This window comes from Acanthochromis polyacanthus, chromosome 17 (genome assembly GCF_021347895.1).
Source record: "Acanthochromis polyacanthus isolate Apoly-LR-REF ecotype Palm Island chromosome 17, KAUST_Apoly_ChrSc, whole genome shotgun sequence".
NCBI lineage: Eukaryota > Metazoa > Chordata > Actinopteri > Pomacentridae > Acanthochromis > Acanthochromis polyacanthus.
The window spans coordinates 31,445,648-31,466,275 of NC_067129.1; the positions used below are offsets into that span (position 1 = coordinate 31,445,648).

The window sequence follows — 20,628 nt, forward strand, 5'->3', positions numbered from 1 at the left end:
GCCTAAGCTGGTCATTTTTGTAACGAAACAGAACCCAATCTTAACCATAGCATCGTCATATCAGAAACAGACAAATCCTGCTGAAAGGGGCATCAAATTCTCAAACTTTTGTGGCTTTGACAAATTACATGTTTTTGCAGAATTTTGAGTAAAATGTTTCCTAAAATCTATAACTGACATCAGTAGATTGTTAAAGTATCTGATTAAGTTAAACCAAAATTAGTGATAGTGTGTCCTGTATTCTGTCTTTTCACCAGTAACTCTGTTTCTTTCACCGCTGTGAATATTTTCTCTGTGAGCTGCTCTGTGAAGTGTGAAACCGATACTCGGCCCCCCGAGGTCGGCGTCGTAATCCCGGCCGAACAGCTGAGATTTAAAACCACGCTGTTTTCGCTGCTCTGTGTTCTCACTGTGTCCAAAATGTTGTCTGAATCTGTGTCGCCTCCCTCTTTGTAGGGCAGTGTGAGGCCGAGGAGTCCCGCCGGGATCTGAGGGGGAGGACGGACCCCCAACTCGGATCCTGAAGGGACCAGCTGTTGGGCTTCACGTGGACCAACACATCACTTCTGTGGGCTTTTTTCTTTTTGGCGCTTCTGATTGGATGTCACCTCAGTTCATCTGTCAGAAATAAGGGAGAAGTTTTCAGAAAGCTGAGGAGGCGGAGGGTGGATTACTTAGAGGAGTCCAGAGGAGACTTTTGGAGAATTTAAATGGATGTTGAAGGAGCTCATCTGTGGGACAACGGAGCGGGATTCATGCACCTAAAGGAGGTTCTTGTGAAACATCTGGACGGATACAGAACACCATCCAGGAACCGATTCTTCATTTAAGATGAAATATTAGATTTTTATTCAGACTTTTTTGACTGAATTTGCTGCTGTTGCATGCCAAGCCTCCCACTTCCACACACATAATTTGTCGTTCATTAATCTCTGAACGGATCTAGCTTAATTAGGACGCCTGTGATTATACATTTTATCAAAGATGCTGCTTCTTAATGACTTCCAGCCTTCATCTGAGACTGTAACTGCATCATGCTGAACATTCAGCTCTGACGCTGACATTTTTGACTCAATTTTGACGCCAGAAGCTTTTTTAAAGTCTGTTTAAGCTTGAACAGAGCTGCCATCTCAAAACAAAGCCTCTCATCAAGCACAGTAATTATTTCTTAGATGTCTGTCAGTATTTAAGCTCGGTGTTTTTTATCACCAAATGTGCCACCGTTTGTGAACCCGACGCTCCGGTCCGGCCCCTCTCAGCTCCTCTGTTCCCGTCACCGCCATGGTGATGTCGCAGGGCACCTACACCTTCCTGGCCTGTTTCGCCGGCTTCTGGTTGGTCTGGGCGCTCATCGTCATGCTCTGCTGTTTCTGCAGCTTCCTGCAGCGTCGGCTGAAGCGCCGCCGTGAGGAGAGGCTGAGGGAGCAGTGTCTCCGGACCGTGGACATGGAGCCGCTCAGCTGCCATGCCGCCGGATATCCGCCGCCTCCTCCTCCTCCCCCGCCGGCGCCTCCGTGCCCTCCACAGCTGCCCAGAGAGCCGCCTCAGTTCTGCCCTCCTCAGGCGCTTTCACCACCACCACTTCCTCTGCAGGTTCCTCATCCGATGCCGCAAGCGACCTGGGTCAGCATGCCAGGTAATTCTGCCGGTTTTAATTCCTCCAGAGGTACATGTGGACAAATTGTAAGAACTTCTGGTCAAATTTTAGGTCATTTTAGACAAGTTTTGAGTCATTATGGACCATTCAAGTCATTTTGGACTAGTTTGAGTCATTCTTTGCCAAATTTTGAGTCATTTTTGATACGTTTGAGCCAGTTTGATCAAATCTGGAGTATTTTAGGACAAGTATGAGTCATTCTTGATAAATTGTGAGTCATTTGGGACTAATAATAACGATAATAATCCCTTCAAAGATATGTTAGGTCTTTTTGGACAGGTTTCAAGTCATTATGGTTGTGTTTGTAAATCATTTTGGACTACTTGCATTTTCTGCCAAATTCTGAGCAATTTTGGTCAGATTTTGAGTCACTTTGGACAAGTCTGAATCAGTTTGATCAAATTTTGAGTATTTCAGGACAAATATGAGTCATTGTTGACCTGGGTCAGCATATTAGGTAATTCTGTTGGTTTTAATTCCTCCACAGGTAAATTTGGGGTCATTTCAGGACGAGTTTTAGTCATTTCTCACCAAATTTTTAATAATTTTGGACAAATTTTGAGTTTGGGTAATTTAGGACAAGTATGAGTCATTCTTGAGGTATTTTGGACAAGCTTAGGGTCATTTTAGACAAATTTTGAGTAATTTTGGACACATTTTGACAAGTTTGGGTAATTTAGGATGAGTATGAGTCATTCTTAAGGTATTTTGGACAAGCTTTAGGTCATTTTCGACAGATTTTGAGTAATTTGGGGCAAGGTTTGAGTCATTTAGGTCAAGTTTCAATACATTTTGTAATAGTCTGAGTAATTTTGGACAAATTTTGGACAAGTCTAAGTCAGTTTGATGAAGTTTTGAGTATCTTAGGACAGTTGTGACTTATCCTTGACCTGGGTCAGCATGTCAGGTAATTTTGCTGGTTTGAATTCCTCCAGAGGTAAATTTGGGGTCATTTAAGGACTAGTTTTAGTCATTTCTCGCCAAATTTTGAATCATTTTGGACAAATTTTGATTCATTTGTGCCAAGTTTGAGCCAGTTTGATCAAGTTTTGAGTATTTTAGGACAAGCATGAGTCATTCTTCATACATTTGGGACTCGTAGTAATGATTGTGAAGTCATTTAGGTCAAGTTTCAAAACATTTTGGACTAGTTGTAGTCATATTATTGCCAGATTTTGTTTAATTTTTGTCACCTTTTTTTGTCATTTTTTGACAAGTTTGAGTCAGTTTGATCAGGTTTTGAGTATTTCAGGACAAGTTCAGTATATTTGGAATCATTTGCAACTAGTAATAATCTTTTAAAACAAATTTTAGGTCATATTGGACAGATTTCAAGTCATTGTGTGCCAATTTCAAGGCTTCCTGGACTAGTTTCAGTCATTTTATGATAAATGATATGCTAGTTATCCTAGCGGTTTCCTTCTGCATTCTAGACATCTCTGCGTTCTCTGCTTCTTCATGGTTGTTTCTTTTCTTTTCCGTCAAATTTAACTTCACATTTCCAGCCTTCACCCTCGGTCCAACACTCTCTATGGAAATTCATTCATGAGTTTTGGGGAGATTCTGCTTCATCCTGCTAGCCGACATAAACACACCTTTCAGGAATTCAGGCTGCAGCTCAGAAAGCCAAAGAGGCTTTTCAGGAAGCCACCTGAAGTGTGAAGAAACTGGAAATGGAGGGGAGAAAGAAGTGCAAATGCAGTGGAAATTATAGTCAGCAGTGAGCCGCATTAGCATAATGAGGAAGCAGTTCGCTATCCGGCAGAGGATGCTCTGATTGACTGCAGCCGATTAGTTGGTTTCCTGCATTAGGTGAGATTTTACAGATCAGATGTGCAGAGAAAGAAGCAATAAATGCAGTAATAGGAGCAGAGTGATGAAAGAACGAGGGACTAGTGTGGAGCAGAGGAGCATCAGCTGGTGTCGGAGACGGTTAACGAGCAGCGACAGAAACAAAAGCTGGCTGGAGCCTCAGTCACGAAGCAGACTGATGGAGAGCTTCGGTTTCCAGGGGAGGCAGCTGTCGGCCGGCTGAGCTGCTCCGAGGCTTCAGGAACTACTGGATGTTTGCAGTGTTACTGCTTTTAATAAGCGACGATAAAAAACACGGCCAAGCTCAGAGTAGAAGGCGGAAAATGCAACAGCTACAGATGTTTTTATGAAGAGTCAGGGACCAAACGAGAAGCCATAAAGGGACATTTTCCAAAGTAAAAGCAATACTTCAAGTCATTTTGGAGTAGTTTTAGTCAAATTATTACCAGATTTTGAATCGTTTTTGACAAAGTCTGGGTCATTTTTGATACATTTGGGACCATTTTCAACAATTTGTAGGTAATTTTGCAAACGTGATGTACTAGTTTTAATCATATTTTTGCCAGATTTTTAGTCAGTTTGATCAAGTTTTGAATATTTTCAGACAAATTTGAGCCATTCTTGATACATTTTGAGTCATTTAGAGCTATTAATAATCTTTTTAACACATTTTAGGCCATTTTGACCAAGTTTTGAGTCATTTTGGACAAAGTTTTAGTCATGTTGTTGCCAGATTTTGAGAACGTTGGACATTTTGCAACACAAATTGAGTAATTTTGGACAATTTTTTGGTTGTTTTGTCTAAGTTCTGAGTAATTTTGGACAAGTTGGGGTCGGTTTATTCAAGTGTGAGTAATTTTTAGGTCATTTTGGAAAAAAAGAGTCCTTTTGGACAAATTTTAGGTTGTTTTTGGGAAGGTTTTGAATAATTTTGGGCAGGTTTCAATACATTTTGACTAGCAAACAGACAAATAAACAAAAAAGCTCAAATTTCTAATAATTGTTTATTATTATTTACTCTATAGTGGAAACATAATGTTTTGTGCTATATGGTGGATCTATATATATTTTAAAAAACACAATAAATAGAATAAATATAAAATCAAATCAATAATAGAACAACTGTTATTTGATTGTAAACCTATAATAAATAGACATTTCCTATTGTTTTAAATTGTATCTGTAGTATGAAAATAGGACTTTAGCTGTAATTTAATGGTTTATCTATAGTGTTAAAATTGCAGATGTTGAATAAATCAGAGTACTGGCAGTTCACAACTTAGACTTTCTGCTGTGATTAGAATTTTTTTTTTTAAATAAATCGGTTTATAGCAGTGATTTAAAAAGTGATAATAGGACATTTTTGCAATAAAAAACAAGCTAACTAAAATTTTCAAATTACTATAATTTAAATTATTTAATCTTTTTTAATCCATCGTGGAATATTTTCTATAAGGCTATAATGCTGGATCTATTTTTTTTAAATGCACAGTGAATAAATAATTAATAAATGAAATAAATTTAAAATTAGATTAATAGTTTACCAACTGTTATTTGATGGTAACTCTATGGTAATAAACAGACATTTCCTATTATTTTATCATATATCTGTAATGGGGAAATATGACTTTAGCTGTTATTTAATGGTAAATCTACAAAAATAAAAGAAAATTAAGAAACCTTTATTTGAAAAAAAGGATTCATGAGATAAAAACAATATAATAAAATAATTTAACTGTAAAAACAACAACATAGTAACAACAGAGTATTTCATAGTAAATCAATAATTTAAAAAAAAATAGAAATTTGCTCATATTTAGTGAATTATCTGTAGTGAAAATAAGATATGAACAGTATAAAAATGGCAAATGTTAAATGAGTCCATAAATTCACAGAGAAAATAACGACACCAAAAATGGAATTAAACAGGAGAAGCCCTTCCAGGACATTTTCTGCAGTTTAGGTAGTTTTTTTTTTTTTTTTAAAGATTTATTTTTCATGATGCATTCATAGTTTTAAAAAACTATGGTAATAAATTAAATAAGACACATTTTCCTGTGATTTGTAGAGTAAAAGGTCATTTTTAAGTTCAGATTGGGCTAATTTTCCAGATGGAACAAAATGTCTCAGCTGAGCAGTTCAAGGATCGTCTGAAAGCTGAAAATCCCGTAAATTTTTCTGTTTTTACAGTTTCTGGTTTTATTAATCGGTGTAATTTTGCCATTTTTATAAAGGTACTGTTCAGTTTAACAGGTCTGAGGTGCTGAAATGAGCAATTAACAGCAAACTAAATATTTTAATGTCGGTTAATTTAACTGTGAGCGTGTCTGTTTTCATCTCTGGTGCCTGAATTGACGTTCCACGACGTCTCCAGGCCGACGGGATCAGTTTTGGAGGTTTATAAACCTAAGAACTTGACGAATGCAAATTGACTCAGGGATGAGCGGCGTTATTACTTTTCTAAATTTAATGTCAGTCGGAGTCGGTTGAGTCTGCAGCAGCCATCTGGAAGTCCTGCTGGGAGGAAACAGCCAAACTCCTCCAACAGTAAATTAAAGCTCATTTATCATGTTTTCATATCCAGGTCCTTTAATGAGCAACACGAGACAGAAAAACTGTTTCAGAGTCAACATCAGCGTCTGAATTCGTGGACGTAAAAAGATCCTAAATACAAACTGTGACGTCTTTGCAGCAGCAGACAATAAAAGCCTGATAAAAGTAGTGATGTTTCTGCACAGATGCAGACAGATGCTGTTTATAGTGACACTAATAACACCTATCATCGTTTCTAATCTAACGTAAAGCCTGAAATGCTGGATTTCCAACCTGAAACTCCAAAATTCACATTTTAGAAAAGCTGGAAGCAACAAATATTTGGCAACAACGACTGTTTGGTTTTCTAAACAGATGGTGAATATTGCAACTCTCAAAACAACAAAATATTAAATTTACTATGAAAAAATGCATCAAATTCACATTTAGGAGGCAGAAATGACCAATCAAGATCAAATAAGGTAAGATAAGATTAACTAAGATAAGAAAAGATGAAATAAGATGAAATATGATGGGCTAAGATAAGATAAGACAAGATAAGATAATTAAGCTAAAATAAGATAAGCTAAGTTAGGAGAAAATAAGGTAAAATAACATAAGACAAGATAAGCTAATTAAGCTAATCAAAGATAAGATAAAATAAGATAATTAGATCAAAAAGAGTACATCACAGATAACATGAGAAACCACGAGTTCATTAGGGGAGACACTGAGGAGTCGGGACTCATGTGGTGTGAGCTCTGAGTGGTTCTCCTCCACCTTAGCTAAGGCGTGCAGAGCCCAGGCAGCTCGTCGCATCATGTCCGGACTTAGCTAAGATAAGCTAATTACACTAAGATAAGCTGATTACACTAAGATAAGCTATACTAAGATAAGTTTAAATAAGATAGGCTAAGCTAAGTTAAGCTAAAATAAGAAAAAAAGGCTAAGAAAGGATAAACTAATTAAGCTAAGCTATGATAAGCTAAGATAAGCTAATTAAGCTAAGATAAGCTAAACTAAAGTAAGTTAAGCTAAGATAAGAAAAGATAAGCTAAGATAATAAAAACTAAGAAAAGATAAGGTAAGCTAAGGTAAAGTAAACTAAGGTAAGGTAAGATAATTAACTTAGCTAAGTTAAAATAAGATAAAAGGATAAAAGAAAGGATAAGGAAGGATAAGCTAATTAAGCTAAGCTAAGGTATGAAAAGCGAAGAAAAGCTAATTAAACTTGGGCTGTGTCCGAAATGGCATACTAACGTACTACTCATACTAAGTGTGACATCAAAATAAGTGTGTAGTGCGTTCACATTAGATAGTATGAAAAGATTGAGTACACGAGAAATACCCGGATGTATACTATATCCGGAAAATTTTTAAGTATGCGCGGTGACCACACTAGTCATACTCAACCGCCCCATAATGCTTTGCGAGCTATCCACCGAAATGCAAGCCTCCGCGGGATCTGTGGCCAGACCGGGGCGATTTTTATTTTATTTTATGTGGTTAAGTAGTCATCCAAATCACCCCACAGATTTGAGAAATACGCGTTTTCTGACCAACGTTTTAAATTTGTCAGACGCCTCACAACGTGCTACTGAATGCTAGCAGCTAGTTGCAGCAGCTCGCTTTGCATACAGAACAAGTAGCAGCTACCTCCAGTAGCCTACAGCTACAATTGAAACGATTCGCATAATCTGGCTAATAACTGCATGAGGAGTGCCGGCTTGAAATTGCCACATTAATTATGCGACTGTTTGTTAGCGTAAAATCGACCTGAAGCCGGCATTCAGCCGAGATATTTGATAGCCGTACTTCCGGTTTTTGTCGTCGGAGGTTTGAAATGCATTATGGGAAACGTAGTAGTATACTACAGTGTGAACGGTTGGCATTCTAATCATACTTATAGTACGTAGTATACAGTATATACTCATTGAGAATGTAGTATGTAGTATGTTAGTATGCCATTTCGGACACAGCCAGAGAGACAGAGGAGCACATCTTCAGAGTGGAACTGGCAGATAACCTAAAATAAGAAAAGCTAAAATACGATGAGCTAAGTTAAGCTAAGATATGCTAAGATAAGAAAAGCTAGGAAAAGATAAGGTAAGCTAAGATAAGATAATTAACTAAGCTAAACTAAGTTAAAATAAGATAAGTTAAGCTAACATAAGCAAAGAAAAGATAATTAACTGAGTTAAGCTAAAATAAGATAAGATAAAAGAAAGGATAAGAAAGGATAAGCTAATTAAGCTAAGCTAAGGTATGATAAGCTAAAATAAGATAAGCTAAAGTAAATTAAGTTATGCTAAGATAAGAAAAACTAAGAAAAGATAAGATAAGCAAAGCTAAGCTAAGATACAATGAGATAAGCTTTATTAATCTTGGACGAAATTCTTATGCCAGATATTACTCTAAACTCTAACACCTGAATGACAAAACATAAGAAATGCAGTGCTTAAAAAGTAGAAAAGCAATAATATGTGAGTATGATACAATACTGAAATAAGTTAGCTGAAATACGACTAGCATAGAGCAGTAAAAGGTTATACGTGTACTTATACTGAGACAATAAGTAATATCACACATGATAGTGAAACATTTATGCACCTAGAAATGAGATAAAAATTGAAATATTACACCTAAGAAATGAAAACATGAAATTAAATGCTAAACTGATGTTGCACAAATCACTGAGAAAAGCAAAACTACAGATATTGGTATTATTGTGTAGTTTCTGGTCTTTTTTTAGCTGTTCTAACTGTACAGTGTTGGCAACATGCTCACATCAGGCCCTGCAGAAAAGGCTTGCAGCTCTAATCCTGATTTCTATGTGACGTTATGCAACCAGACAGTGAAATGGCAACATGAAGTGCAGATTTCATGCGTCGCTCGGCTGTCGTCCCACACAGCGAGCAGCTCCGACACGCTGCTGATCTGCTTTCACTTCTAACAGCATTAAATGGTTCTAACATGGTGGTGTTGGCTGAGAGGTTGGAGCCGTTCAGAGGCAAATGTTGCACGAGATGATCTCTTAGTGGTGTTGGTGTGAATGCAGAGGAGGTGAGATGTTCTGCAGACATGTTTACTGTCCACCTGTAATGTTCCTCAGAGGCAGAATCAACAAATGAAACCACATTTACCAGCAAAGTTTGGTTCGTGAGGAGTTATTAAAGAAGGAAACACAAGAAAAACCCAATAAAGACTCAGCTTTTTAAACAGGATTACTATTTTAATGTCATTTATTATGATTATTTCAAGTTGTTTACATTGCATCACATTGGACTTGCTGCACTTCCTTGTTATTTGACTTGTACAACTTGCTTTTAAAATAATTTAGACAAGTTTTTGGAGTTCAGTTATGAATCTTAGACATCTAAACGTATAAGTTAAGCAGTAGAAACACCTCAGACATCAGGTGTAGTTGTCAGTTTCTCGCCACATACAGTCACATCGTTCACAAACTGAACCTGGCAGTGGAAACATGGTCTCTGATGTTTATTTAAAGCCAACCTGGCAGCTGCTTGGAGGAACAATGAGGGTCTGATCCTGTAGGTATCTGCAGGGCCTGACGGAGGAGTGGTGGATCGTACGCCGACACACAAAGACACACGTTTGCATCCATAAATACACCGGGTGCCATGGCAACAGTTCAACAAACAACTGTTGATTTCCAACACGCCGATGTTTGTCGATGTGTAGGTTTGCTTTGTTGCTGTAACTGTAATTAAATCGACAGTCACACACATATATTTTGTATCAATTTAAACAATTATGAAGTCACTCCTGCACGTCAGAATCTGATAGATTTCCTGTTTTTACTCTTTTATTTAGCAAATGGCTAATAGCTATTAGCAGAATAGCTCCTTCTACGTCTCGCTTCCTCGTAGATTTTCATCATGTTCGTAAATCTGTATAATTTACAAACTACACCCCCTGGTGTCTACAAATGGAAACGCATTTCATTATAGATGGATAAAAACTTCACTGCAGCCATATAAGACACTTATCAGAGACTAATCGGAGGCTAATCAGAGGCTAATCAGATGATTGTCAGAGGTTAATCAGATGCTAATCAGAGGTTAATCAGAGGCTAATCAGAGGCTAATCACAAGCTAACCATTGCCTAATCAGAGGCTAATCAGCGGCTAATCAGAGGTTAATCAGAGGTTTTTCAGAGGTTGATCAGATGCTAATCAAAGGTTAATCAGAGGCTAAACAGAGGTTATTCGGATGTTTATCAGAATCTAATCAGAGGCTAATCAAAGGTTAATCAGAGACTAATCAGATATTAATTAGAGGCTAATCAGACGTTAGTCAGAGGTTAATCAGAGGCTAATCAGACGGACATCAGAGGCTAATCAAAGGTTAATTGGAGGCTAATTTGAGGTTAGTCAGAGGTTAATCAGATGCTAATCAGAGGTTAGTCAGATGCTAATCAGAAGTTAATCAGACACCAATCAGAGGTTAGTCAGATGCTAATAAGAGGTCAATCGAAGGCTAAACAGAGGCTAATCAGAGGCTAGTCAAAAGTTAAAAGGAGGCTAATCAGAGGCTAATCAGGGGTTAATCAGAGGCTAATCATCTTTGCGTAATATGTGTGATATGAGCTTTACTTCCACTAAAACCAACATTAATAAATGGTAATGTAATGAGTCCAGGTTCAGTTATTTCTCATCAAAAACCTCCAACATCAAAAAGAAAAAAATGCTGTTCTGCTCTCAGGCTGCTGCTCAGGTGCTTCATCTTCATTTTACTGTGACAAAGAGTCAAATGGACAAACTTCAGTGTCAGTGTGTCTGCAGAGACACAATGTTTGGGACAGTTTAGTTTCTTTTCTGCTGTTTTGTGTCTTGTTGTTGTCATGTTGTGTCTTATTTTGGGTATTTTGAGTCGTATTTTTGTCATTTTGTGCCTTGTTTTTATTGTCTTATGTCTCGTTTGTGTCTTTTTTGGGCTCAGTTGTGTCATTTCAATTTTGTTCTGTGTCATTTTATCTCATGGTGTGTCTCGTTTTTGTTGTATTGTTTGTGCCATTTTGTGTCGCATTTTGTTCCGTATTTTTGTAGTTTTGTGTCGCATTTTGTTCCGTATTTTTGTAGCTTTGTGTCCCATTTGGATCATTTTATGGCTCATTTCTGTAATTTAGTGACTTTTTTTTTGTCATTTTGTGGGTCATTTTTGTTGTATTGTGTCTTATTTTGTGTCTTTCTAGGTTTTGTTGCGTGTCTCATTTGTGCCACTTTGCATTTTACTCTTATTTTGTGGCTTTGCCTTGTTTGTTATTTTATTATTCTGTTTGTGTCATTTTTTTTTTGTTTTGCGAAGTGTTTTTGTTGTGCCTTGTTTTTGTTGTAATTTTTTGTTTTCATAGTTGTGTGTCATTTGGGTCACTTTGTATTTCATTTTTTTGTCATTTTGTGCCTTATTTTTTGTAGTTTTGTGTCTCATTTGTGTAATTTAGTGTCTTTTTCGTCATTTTTGTGTCTTGTTTGTATCATTTTACATCATTTTTTTTGTCATTTTGTGTCTCATTTTTGTTGTTTTGTGTCTGGTTTGTTATACAAGCTGACAAAAAGTGAAAACTTTTGGATGTACTGAAAGATATTTTTAGTGATAATGATGGTTAAAGGGCTACAATATTTTGTTTTGTTTTGTTTTAGTTGGTTACTTTCTGAAATATTCTGTATTTTAGCATTCAGGATGGAAACCCTGCAGGGAAGCTGTTATCAGTACAGCACTGCAGAGGGAGTTCATTTTCCATTACTCATTGAGAACAACAGAAATAAACTTATTATTTCTTTCATAGTTAAAAAAAAAGCCCTATTTTTCCCAAACAGAACCAGAAGAAGAGGAGTTATTGTTGCACCGTTTGAAGCCGGAGAGGAGCTTGTGCAACAGTTGGACAGATATCGATCAGATCGGAGCAGATTCATCAGACTGGAAATAGAAACTGCCTCCAGTTGGTCCAGAAAGCTTCTTTGAGATGGATGTTTGCAGCCTGAGGGGGTTTTATCAGGCCGAACACGGTTTTCTTCGTGCTGAAATATAAACATTTTGCCCACAGGCAGGTCAGAGCACTTCAATGTATCGCAGCAGCTCAGGAGCTTTTCTGAAATCTTATTTTCGCTTCTCTGCAGCACAACAAACGTCCTCACCTGCTGAGGAGAAAATGTCAAACTAATTTGTGTCATTCAGCAGATTGTGAGTCTGTCTCTTTGTTTTATGATGCTTCAGACAGAGAATAAAAGGAAGCATCAAGTCACTTAACTCACCTGTAAAGGAAAGAGTCTGTCGGCTGTGATTTGTGTCCCAGAGATCCTTAAAAGCAGCAGAACCGCTGACAAACCTGAGCAGGTGTCTGAACGCTGCAGTAAATCAGAGTCCTTCTCTGTAATTAGCAGCAGGTGTGAAGGACCCAGTTAGAAATGACCTGCTTCTGCTTTTCAAATGTTCAGCCAGAAAACACCTGCAATCTCCTCACTCCAGAAGTAAAAAGTGAAAATGTTAGCGGAAAGAAACATCATGATCTTCTGTGAAAACACAAACACATCCTGCAAGAAAAAAAAAATGATTCAAAAAAAAAAAAAGAACAGAGTGTCAAAATAAATTTTAAACTGTAGCTTTAAATGCTGCTGAGCTGCTGCTGGCTCCGCCCCCTTCAGGAAGAAGACTCTCTGTGCCAGTATTTAATAGCGTGAGAAAAACAATCATTTCACATGGAAATATCACAGAATTATCAGCACAATTGTTTTTTTTTGCTATGCTGTGTCTAATTTTTGATATTTTTAATCATATTTTTGTTATTTTGCGTTTCATTTTATTGTTTTGTATCCGGTTTGTATCATTTTATGTCTCATTAGTGTTATTTTGTGTCTTTTTGTCTCATTGTTTCATTTTTGTCGTTTTGTGTCTTGTTTTTGTTGTATGGTATCTCATTTGTATAATTTTTTGACATTTTGTGGCTTGGTTTTGTTGTTTTGTGTCTTGTTTGTATTATTTGTATTATTTTATGTCTCTTTTTTGCCATTTTGTGACTTGTTTGTATGATTTCGTGTCTTGTTTGTGTCATTTTGTCTCATTGTGTGTCTTATTTTTGTTGTTTTGATGTATTGTGTGTTGTTTGTGTCTCTTTCCTTTTGGAAATATCTCAGAATTCTCAGCACAGTTGTCGTTTTTTGTCATGTTTTGTCTTATTTTTGATGTTTTGAATTACACTGCTCAAAAAAATTAAAGGAACACTTTGAAAATACATCATATTTCAATACAGGGAAAACACAAACTGGATATTGAATTACACTGCTCAAAAAAATTAAAGGAACACTTTGAAAATACATCATATTTCAATACGGGGAAAACACAAACTGGATATTAGCATTGATATGGACTGGATCATTTGTTAGGAATGAAAAGATGCCACATTGTTTGATGGGAATGAAAATTATCAACTCCCAAGGGGGCAAAATTCACGACACCCCAAAATCAAAGTGAAAAACTGACGTGGCAGGCTGGTCCATCTTTCTGAAATTCCTTGGCAGCAGCTCAAAATGGTATTCAGTAGTTTGTATGGCCTCCATGTGCTTGTATGCATGACTGACGATGCCGGGACAAGCTCTGAATGAGACGACAGATGGTGCCCTGGGGTATCTCCTCCCAGAACTGAACCAGGGCATCACTGAGCTCCTGGACAGTCTGAGGAGCAACCTGATGGTGTCAGATGGAACAAAACATAATGTTCCAAAGGTGTTCTATTGGATTCAGGTCAGGTGAGCATGGGGGCCAGCTAATGGTATCAGTTCCTTCATCCTCCAGGAACTGCATGAGTTCTCTTACCACATAAGACTGGCCATTGTCCTGCACCAGAAGGAATCCAGGACCACTGCACCAATGTAGGGTCTGACAATGGGTCAAAGGATTTCATCCTGATACCTAAAGGCAGTCAGAATGTCATTGTCCAGCCTGTAGAGGTCTGTGCGTCCCTCCATGGATATGCCTCCCCACACCATCACTGACCCACCACCAAACCGGTCACGCTGAACAATGTTACAGGCAGCATAACGTTCTCCACGGCTTCTCCAGACCCTTTCATGTCTGTCACATGTGCTCAGGGTGAACCTGCTCTCATCTGTGAAAAGCACAGGGCACCAGTGGTGGACCTGCCAATTCCTGTGTTCTATGGCAAATGCCAGCCGAGCTCCACGGTGCCGGTCAGCGAGCACAGGGCCCACTAGAGGACGCTGGGCCCTCAGACCACTCTCATTACATCTCTTTCTGATTGTTTGGTCAGAGACATTCACACCAGTGGTCTGCTGGAGCTCATTTTGTAGAGCTATTGCAGTGCTCATCCTGTTCCTCCTTGCACAAAGGAGCAGATACCTGTCCTGCTGATGGGTTGAGGACCTTCTACAGTCCTGTCCAGCTCTCTTAGACTAACTGCCTGTCTCCTGGAATCTCCTCCATGCTCTTGAGACTGTGCTGGGAGACACAGCAAACCTTCTGGCAATAGCACGCATTGATGTTTCATCCTGGAGGAGTTGGACTGTCTGTGGAACCTCTGTAGGGTCCAGGTATCGCCTCATGCTACCAGAAGTGACACTTACCCTAGCCAAATGCAAAACTAGTGAAAAACAGTCAGAAAACATCAGGAAGGAAAAAAATGTCAGTGGCCTTCACCTGTAAACTCATTCCTGTTTTGGGGGTTGTCTCATTGTTACCCCTCTAGTTCATCTGTTGTTAATTTTATGAACACCAAAGCAGCTGAAACTGACTAAAAAGCCCCTCAGATACTTACTTGACCAGATCAGTATTCCACGTTTCACTGATTTGATGCAATACTTAGATTAAAAAGTGTTCCTTTAATTTCTTTGAGCAGTGTACTTTATCTCAATGTGAGTCTCATATTTGTTGAATGTGTCTTGTTTTTGTTGTGTTGTCTTGTTTACTTCTGCATTTAGAGTACAAAATAAATGACTAAGGCTTTTATACAAAGCAGGGCTGCTACAAACATCCATTCTTTGAGGCTACATTTCCATAAACAGCTCCTGGGATGTGTGTCTTTAGATGGTCATGGATTAAAAGCAGGTTTTCTTTCACTATTTCCCTGAACGCAGTCGGTAAATGAAAAACCTCAGCCTCTCGTGACTCATCATCACTTTGCATCGTCGTTGACACATGCAGCTCCGTGACTAATCCTCACAACGCTTCTGATTGTTGGCGACTCGCTGCTTTTTGTGAACGTTCGCAGGCAGAATATAACAGACAGGAAGTGGATTCAGATCCTAGAGTTTAAAACAAAACCTAAAAACACCCAGGACAACCAGCGGGTTTAGTGTCCCATTTGTGTCATTTTATGCCTTATATTTATAATTTTTGTCTCATTTGTCTCATTTGTGTCATTTTATGTCTTGTATTTACAATTTTTGTCACATTATGTGTCTCATTTTTGTTCTATCGTGTCTTGCTTGTTGTTTTGTGTCACTATTTTATTTTTTGTATATCTTTTTGTGATTTTATGTTAAATTTTGTGTCTTGTTTGTGTCAGTTTGCATCTCTTCTCATTCTCATTTCTGTCTAATTTGTTGTAATTTGTCTCATTTGTGTTTTTTTGTCTAATTTGTGAGTCATTTGTGTAATTTTGCGTCTTTTGTCATTTTGTGTCTCGACACGATTTTGTGTCTTGTTTTTGATTAATTGTGTGTTGTTTGTGTCATATTGTGTAATTTTGTGTCTCTTTTGCAATATTTTTTTGCGATATATTTGTGTTGTTTTGCCTCATTTTTTCATTTTTGTTTAGTGTCTTGTTTGTGTCATTTTGTGCTTTCTGTTTGTAATTTTGTGTCTCATTTTTGTCATTTTTTGTCGCTTTGTGTCTCATTTTTGTTGTTAGGTGTCTAAATTTTCAGTTTTTTGTGTAATTTGTGTCGTTCTGCATCATAATTTTGACATTTTGTGTCTCATTTTTGACATTTTGTGGCTCATTTTTTGTCATTTTGTGTCTAATTTATGTCTTTTCATTTCTCATTTGCGTAATTTTGGTTATTACTTTCGTCATTTTGTGTCATTTTGTGTTATTTTGTCTCATTATGCCTCATGTTTTGTTGTTTTGTGTCTTGTTTTTGCTGTATTGTCTAAGTTATATCTTTTTATGTCTCATTTGTGTCATTTGCACCTTGTTTATGTTGTTTTGTGTCTCAATTTTGTTGTTTTGTGTCTAAGTTGTGTCTTTTTGTGCCTATTTGTGTCACTCTGCATCTTACTTTTGACATTTTGTGCCTAGTTTGTGTCATTTACATTGTGTCTCATTTCTGTTGTTTTGTGGCTTGTTTTTGCTGTATTGTGTCTTGTTTGTGTCATTATCTGTCTCATTATGTCATTTTGGGCCTCATTTTTTGTCATCTTGTGTCTCTCTTGTGTTGTTTTGTGTGTTGTGTTATTTTGTCCCATTTTTGTGCCTCTTTTTTGTTGTATTGTGTCTCATTAATGTTTTTTTATTTCTCATTTGTGTAATTTTGCTGATTTCTTCTGTCATTTTGCGTCTTGTTTGTGTTATTTTGTCTCATTGTGTGTCTCATTGTTGTTGTTTTGTGTCTTGTTTTTGCTGTACTGTGTGTTGTCTCTTTGTATCTTTTTTGTGTCATTTTGTTTCCCATTTTTGACATTTCGCGTCTCATTTTGTGGCTTTTGTGTCACATTTTTTGTTGTATTGAGTGTCATTTATGTGTTTTCATCTCTCATTTGCATAATTTTGCTTATTATTTTTGTCATTTTGTGTATGTTCGTCTCATTTTGTGTCACATTGTTTGGCATTTTGTGCATTGCCTTTGTTGTTCTGTGTGTTGTTTGTATGTTTCATGTCTTGTTTGTGTCATTATGTGTCTTTTTCTGTCATTTTGGGTCTCATTTTTGTTGTTTTTTTAAAAAAATATTTGCATTCACATTCTAACAACAAGGAATAATTTCAGATCCTACAGTTTAAAACAAAACCTTCACAGCAAAGTGAAAACATCCAGAATCACCAAGTGATGAGATTTAAATGAAGACTGAAGTGAGAATGTGAATCAGCAGCAGTGAATCAGTGTTTGTGCTGCAGTTTCTCTGCTAGAAATGATGAAGTCTTCAGAGGGAGGCAGGAAGAACAAGCGAAGCCTGAAATAGGACTGAGTGATATAAGAGAGAAAAACAAAAGGAGAAGATGTTCGCTGACGCCTCTCGTTCCCACGGCTGAGCTCATTGTCACAAGTATCGCAGCCGGCAGGTGTTAATTACACTTGTTTCGGTCGTGACCTGAAAACCAAGTGTGTCTGCACGCTCACACATACTTTATTATGGCAGCATCATGCTTCTATTGAGACAAATGGATTCCAAACTGCAGCGTGTCGTCCAGTCATTACGAGGCTTTCTCTCTTTCTGCTCCTCGTTAGGGCCTCATTTCCTGCTCCCACACACTTTACATAACAACCGCTTTTCTAAGCAAACTTTTAAACACTCGTAGTTTAAGAAATCATAACACAAAAAGCCATAACTGACCTTGTGTGCAAATCGTTAAGACTTATGGAGTAAATGTACTTCAGACAAAGAGTGAAGACACGATTGTGAGGACTGATATAAAGGATCAGGAATCAAGTTTTTGCGTCCAATCTGATGTGTTTCCTTTAATCCTTTAATATGTTGTATCTGCTGATAATAATACCATTTTGTGAGATACTACACACTGTAGCTACTGTAGAGTAACAGTAATACCTGGTTTACTATGGTGAAGTCATTGCAGAAGTTCATTGATTAAAGGGGCACCATGACAAAGTCTCTTGTGACACTTAATGACCATCGACTGTCGCATAGATACAGGGTGTGCTCAACTTAAGTTGGAGTTCGTCTTATGGATCGACATAAGACAATTTTCACCGTAAGTCGGTACTTCTGTGAAAATGCAAACAAAGCCATTACATGTATCATGATGTTGATAAGTTCTTCGGAAAAACCATGACTAACAATGATTTTCGTGCATGAGTCATTTTAGAAGAAGACAACAGAATATGTTGCACTGTTGAAGGGAAAAAGTTAGCAAATGTAGCACAATCCAAGGTGGCGTACAACCGGCGCATGTAAACAAAGCCGTCTTATAGCGCCACGTGACACCGTTTTCAACCACTTCGCTCACCCACAAGTTCCACATGACCAGTTCTGACATAATGACAAAACGCCGTAAGTCGAGGATGTTGTAACCCAACGACCCCCTGTATTATCTCAATCAATTAGGATAGTATTTCTCATTCTGGTGCTTCCACACATTTTACATAACAACCACTTTTCTCAGCAAAGTTTTATAAACTCGTGGCTTAAGAAATCACAGCACAAAAAGCCATAACTGAACTTGAATGCAGCCATTTAGTAGCTGCAATCCATGAAGTAAAGACTGATAGAAAAGGGTTTCTATAAGGAATGTACCAGTAGCGTTTATTTGCTCCTGGTCCGATATATCACACAGGAAATAGGACGATGGAGGTTTGTTCTGTCAGCCTGTATGGTGATTTTACATGGTTAGAGAGGCAAAGAGTTCTACCTGACAAGGACATTAAGAGACCATAAAAATGGTGCTTGTCTTCTTTGAGTTTAACCCTTAGAGACAAATTTGTTTTCCTTTTGAGTTGAATTGCTCTCAAAGTATTTATTACATGTTTGTGTTGCTGATATCAAATGAAAGATCACAACTGGACCTCACTAATGACGCCAGTGGCTCATCTGTGTGATGAAGTGTTGTTGAGAAAATAAGTTTGAATTTCCATCGGTTCTTGTCTCTTGGTGATTGTAGTTTTTTCCAGTCTGGTCTAACCGAGTGTCTTTCTTTCAGACACTGATATCTTCGGGAAGCCGCCCTGCTACGAGGAGGCCGTCCTGATGGAGGATCCTCCGCCGCCCTATAGCGAGGTCCTGGCCGATCCGCGAGGAGGAACCTACCTGAAGCCCGGCCCGCTCCGAGCACCGCCGCCGCCTCTGAGGGAAACCCACGATCCGGCTCCGGTGTTCACCTCCGAGACCAGCAAGCCCCTGGCGACGACCGTGTTCCCCGACCGAGGCTACTCCTCCCTGATCCGCCTGCCTTCGTCCCAGCGCTGGGACTCCCTGGGTCACCTCCTGTCCAACATGGACCTCAACCACAACACCCTCACCCCACCGGGCCGCTCGCTCCAGGCCGCCGCCACCATGGCAACCATGCCCCGCCGGGAGCCCAGGACTCATCATGAAGGACTAAGAGGTGGAATACAAGGACTTCAGGGGGGTTTCAAGGAGGCCTGCAGGGGCTCCAGGGCATTCACGGACTGAGAGGTTTGGAGCCCAGCTGTGGGATGCCAACAGCCTTCCCCCTGCTGGGTCGGAGCACCGCCGTCTAGACCTGGCCTCCGACAGGAGTTTATTTAAAGAGTCTTTAAGCAGGAGGTCTGCCTGCCTCAGTGTTCACCGCCGCTAGAAGTAGAGATTTAACTCCCCGAACAGCTGAAGGAGGGTTAAAGTGCTGCAAAAGCGTCAGGAGTTCAGTTCCCCCAGCGGCTCTGTGGGCGATTGATGCCACTTACTCTGCCGGGATCTTAGCTTTGAGCTCGGCGTGTGGGTAAAGGAGGAAATTACACACAGTTTTCCGAGCGGTGTTGTTGAGTCATGGAGGTATTCTGGTGTCACATTGAAGCTAATTGAGTCTTTTGAAGAAAAAAAGAGCTCGAACAGCGATCGAGCAGTGAGCACAGCTGCTTCTCCGCCTCTATTTCCACCTCCAGCTCCCCTCTTTGCCCTCTCATTCATCCCCGATCTCCTCTCCCGGCGCCTCAGCAACCTATTGTACCAGCTTGCTGTTGCCATGGCTCCCGGGAGCTGTCTGTTGCCCACGGCGACCTCTCCTCTTTTATCTGCTTTGATTTTGTCCAAGACTCCGTCGCCTCTCGATGACTGTGGGCTTTAACGGTGACAAAAGCACACGTGGTGGTGACCTTCGAGCTGAAGGCCAGTTTTCATAAAACATTTTTAAAAGGCAGAATCCATAGAGACCGAGTGGATTTCATTTTGTATCACGCTGCTTCGTTGTTTTCTGTGTCGTCTTTGCTCCAAACAGTCGGTGGGGCCCCTTTATTTTCCTGGATGATGTCAGCCGGATTTCAAGAAGAATTTTTCTTGTACAAACTTAATATCATTCTTTTAAAGTTTGTGACAAATAATGCCTTTTCACTTGTGAAATAAAAACATCTTCATCTGCGAGGCTCCTTCCACTGATTTATGAAGTCAAAAAGGGGCAAGAAAGAAGTTTTCAGTCCAAAAAGCATCTCTTTTTCCAATAATAGGGTTTCCCTTTTATTATCCTTGTTTGTCTGTCAGTGTTGAATTGAAGGTTGTTTTTGGTTTCTACCACCTCAGATCTGATCCTAAACCAAAGTCAGGTTTGGATCCAAATTGTACTGACCAGGTGGATTCAGGACGACAACGAAAACTGTTTGATGATGTTTATTCCAGTTTTCTTCTTAATTATATGCATGATAATTACTGTTAAAATATTATGTTGATTTAAAAAAAAATGTTCCAAAAATTACAAGAGACATCACTGAAAAAAATACCAAAATATTTTTTAACAGTTTTATTTGAGA

General features: G+C 38.7%; 1 protein-coding gene across 1 annotated transcript in view; it reads left to right on the forward strand.

Moving 5' to 3' along the window:
• LOC110959898 (proline-rich protein 7) overlaps positions 1-20,245 on the forward strand; it is a 36,414-nt gene extending 16,169 nt beyond the window's left edge. The window contains exons 3-4 of the mRNA XM_051937413.1: positions 457-1,636; positions 18,849-20,245. Coding sequence (XP_051793373.1) covers positions 1,282-1,636; positions 18,849-19,321 — 828 coding nt within the window. The 5' untranslated portion in view covers positions 457-1,281 and the 3' untranslated portion in view covers positions 19,322-20,245. The remainder of the gene's footprint in view (positions 1-456; positions 1,637-18,848) is intronic.
• The last annotated feature ends 383 nt before the right edge of the window (positions 20,246-20,628 follow it).